The sequence below is a fragment of the Formica exsecta genome, unplaced genomic scaffold, assembly GCF_003651465.1.
Source record: "Formica exsecta isolate Colony F162 unplaced genomic scaffold, ASM365146v1 scaffold11, whole genome shotgun sequence".
Lineage (NCBI taxonomy): Eukaryota > Metazoa > Arthropoda > Insecta > Hymenoptera > Formicidae > Formica > Formica exsecta.
In genome coordinates, this window is record NW_021848439.1 from 626,165 (window position 1) to 630,315 (window position 4,151).

The following is a 4,151-nucleotide window of genomic DNA, read 5'->3' on the forward strand; positions in this document are numbered from 1 at the left end:
CATAAATGTAAAAAAATAGTCGGTCTTCGATGATCCTTCGAGCGGATTAGCGATACCGTATCACGGTTTTAATCTTCAAAACGTCAGTCCTTCATCGAGTTGTAATATATAAGTCCCCGCTTTAGTCGCAAAAGTTTATTTATATATTTATTTATTTATTTTCTTTTTTTAAATGTATTTCTAAATCTCTATCTTTTATATTCCATAGAATCTTTCATTTGGTCGTTAACCTACTGGTACAAATTATGTTGGGTATTCCACTGGAGATGGTACACAAATGGTGGAGAGTACTGATAATATACATAGCCGGAGTAGCGGCCGGCTCACTCGGTACATCCGTCTCGGATCCGACGGTTTACTTGGCCGGTGCATCGGGCGGTGTGTACGCATTGATCACCGCTCACGTGGCGACTATCATAATGAATTGGTCACAAATGGAATTTGCCGTCCTGCAGCTATTAGTATTCCTCGTTGTCACGAGCGTCGACGTCGGTCAGGCCGTATACAATCGTTATGTCCTTGACACTAACGACCAGGTCGGCTATGTGGCCCATTTGGCCGGCGCTATAGCGGGACTTCTAGTCGGCATAAACATTCTCCGAAATCTCGAAGTACAAACTTGGGAGAAAGTCATTTGGTGGGCCAGCATGTTCACCTTTACGGGTCTCATGACCGCAGCTATTCTGTGGAACATATTATATACCTCATATTATGAATGATGATATTTCAAGTATCGGTATTTTTATCGCGTTCGAGTCACTTATGTTCAACGCAGATATCTATAGGACGATCGAATGTATTATTACTGAAAAAGAGTAGATGGAGACAGAACCTGCCTTGCCTATTGTATGTATATACATCACACACAAATTCATTATATATATCTTTATTAATATATTAGTTAATATAAATTATACTCTTATGCTATATTATTTTACATTAATATTAAGGATATTAATGTAAAATAATGTAAAAATTTAGGATAAAAAGTGTGTAGTATATTTTCATACGAATGTTATCGCGTACACGAAGAGATGAGACTTGGATTCGCAATCCTATATTAATTGCTATATTTATACGCCCATATATATAATTAATATTAAACAATGCAGTATTTTTGTAAGTACATGTTTTCGAGAACAAATAGTAAAGCATCGTATTCTGTGATACTTTTGCTACACGTATGTTAGCAACAAGAATAAATGTGTATACAAGTATTCACAAGTTTTAGGAATTGAATGATCATATCGCAGCTAGGCATGGAATATTAATAATATTTCTATTTTAAAACTATTGTCTCATTGTTGGAAAATGCATGAAGGAAAACTACCTCTATCAATATATTATGATAATTATTGTGCACATAAAATGTCAATTAATCTTTCAATATTTTACGTATCATATAAGCACACATTGTGTATCTTCAATTATTCGTTCAATATTAAACAATCTGCACAAATTACAGTGTTGAATTGGCAAATAATAGAATATATGTATATTTCTTGAGAAATTATTAATACTTTCTTATCAAACTTGAAGATGTCTTATAAAAAAATTCCTTTTTCGAGCTTGTTAAGTAAAAAAAGATATGTATAATTCATAATTCGCATATACTCCGATTTAAAAATATAGATATGTCTATTCATAAGATATATACATTGTACTAAAAAAGGACAATATTTTTAAATGCAATGTTAAATTTGTTTTTAGATAAACACACAGATATTGCTGTGACATTAATAATCGTTTGAAAATAAAATGCAATACAAAACAATGTGTATTCCAATAGTAATGTAAACAATTTCATTCTTTATAAATGCATGGCAATAATTCTATTAAATATTTGTACAGATTGTAACTATATGATTGTAGATACAGAAACATGTGGAAGGAAACATTTTTGGAAAGAGATTTATAAATATTATTGTAATTATATGCATCCGGTTTATTTAATATATCCGGTTTGGAGATAAAAGTAGATATATTAATTTATTAAACAATTACTAATTTGAATATGAAGCTGAAAAAAGAGAGTAAATTTTTGTGTTCAAACTATGCACTATAATGCCACAAATGGTCAATGTAAAAACTATGTACTGACTGATAAGAGATACGAATATTAATCTGATTCATCCATCCATTTGAGAACAAAGAATAAATTATTTACGAATATCTCGGGGTATGTGGAAAACATTAACTAGAAATAATCTTATTTTATTTATCTCTTATTGTTAGTAGCTCGATACAACGGATAATGCGCAGATACAAAAAGAGCTGCCAATTATAATATATAATTCCAATGATATATATTGTATATATATTTATAGGGGAATATTTGTACACACACACATTCGAATTTTCATATACTGGGTGTTCCATTTTAAATAATCACCCTCTCTTTTCTTTTTTTTTGTGGAGGAAAGAAAGATTGTTTAAAATGGGACACGCAATATACATGTATAATTTACATGATTGATAGTCCTCTATTTTTTGTTAAGTGGAGAGAATGCTATTAATTCGGAAAGTGATAAATAAGACAGCTATTATATAGATCTAAAATATGCTTGAAAGTTAAAAAAATATAAAGTCTATATAAGTATTTTAACTTATATATAATTGAAGCAATCGGAAGACAGCTATTATTGCTATTAAAATTTCAATAGAGCATGATTTAACTTACCTGATCATTTGATTGTATCCTTGTTTCTTACTGTATAGATATCACTTATAGATATCACAGTATTAACTCAATTATAATGTTGATGACGAGATTCCTATGAACAAATTGGTTTTGTTAAATAGATACAGTTTTAGGTAGATAGTATTTTATAAAGTTATATCTGCTTCTCATCTATATATATATTGCAATGCACTTATATCTTTTTTCACATATAAGTGCCTTGTTAACTTATACTCTTCATTGTACAATGCTTCGTAATTTTAATGGATAAGACGAGAGTGAATTTTTATCACGAAGTACGCAAATATTTCCCTTTTTGTATGTAAGTTAAATATAAGTTTATATACATAAATTATTATATTTTGCATAATAGAAATTTCAATGGAAATGTTTGCATTATTGTTCAACGAAGCGACAATATTCATAACGTATATATATTTTGTATGCGCTTTATATAAAAACGAAATAAAGTGATAAAGAGAAATCAATCTGATAATTATAGTCAGTTTTCGTCTAAAAAGCGACAAAACTATTATTCGTAAATTTTATCTTATACCATAGAAAGAAACGGCATCTTGTTTCAATTATTAAGAAATAAAGTAACCATTTCCAAATATATAAACTCACAATTGTATAATCATTAAAAAAAGTTATTTTATAATGTTAATTTTGCTTTTTAATTAATTACTTGCGCGTTTATATCTGGTTTTTTTATTTGCTAAATAGATTTGTAGTTTTTGCAAAATCGCTCGAGTTCGTATTCTATTTTTCGAGAGAAATGAGATATAGTAAGCGAGAGAATGCTCGTTATTATAACGGAGGTGATTTTTATTTCAACAAAAATAACAATTTACATTGAACTGTTTTGATAATAATATTATCGTGTATGCTACATCTGTAGTTTTTACTGTAGGCGTGGTATGCTTTCGCTCGCTATAATTAATTTTCAGTTACTTTGTTTTTTTTTTTTAATTAATCGCATTAACAGAGCGTGTATTCGTGGATAATAATCACGTTTCGTTAGATAGAGTGTTTCGCTTCTTTTTCTCATCTTCTCCTTCCTTTTTTTCTTTATTCCTTTAGCTCGACGTTTCGCGATCGCGCCGTATGCATTCATTATCATTACTGATGTTATTATTTTATTATTATTATTATTATTAATATTATTATTATGATACAACAATTGGGAGGGAGCTGTGTGTGTACCTCGGCGTTATCATATCACTATGTACAGACTTCGTCTTCTTCCGCGTACGTCGTAAAGGGATCGAACGATGGACACACCGAACAAATTAGTCGATCATTTTTCCTCAACGTGTCACAAAGTGAGTGTGTAGGTACATATACACGCGACAATTCTCGCGCTTCTACGTCGCCTAAAACTCTAATCTAGATGATAGCACGGTAGCTACAGCGATGAAATTTGCTTCACCGTTTCTTCGCTACAAAGAACGCGTCCTCTTGCTCTCTT

General features: G+C 30.5%; 1 protein-coding gene across 7 annotated transcripts in view; it reads left to right on the forward strand.

The window, feature by feature from the left end:
* The window catches only part of LOC115236143 (protein rhomboid), an 11,656-nt gene extending 8,361 nt beyond the window's left edge, over positions 1–3,295 (forward strand). For 4 of the 7 annotated variants that reach the window (XM_029808421.1, XM_029808429.1, XM_029808435.1 and 1 more), the window contains one exon: positions 209–3,164. In XM_029808421.1, coding sequence (XP_029664281.1) covers positions 209–719 — 511 coding nt within the window. In that variant the 3' untranslated portion in view covers positions 720–3,164. Of the gene's footprint in view, positions 1–208 lie in introns of all 7 variants that reach the window. The other 3 variants (XM_029808405.1, XM_029808442.1, XM_029808396.1) reach the window with 1 other exon arrangement.
* Positions 3,296–4,151: the final 856 nt, after the last annotated feature.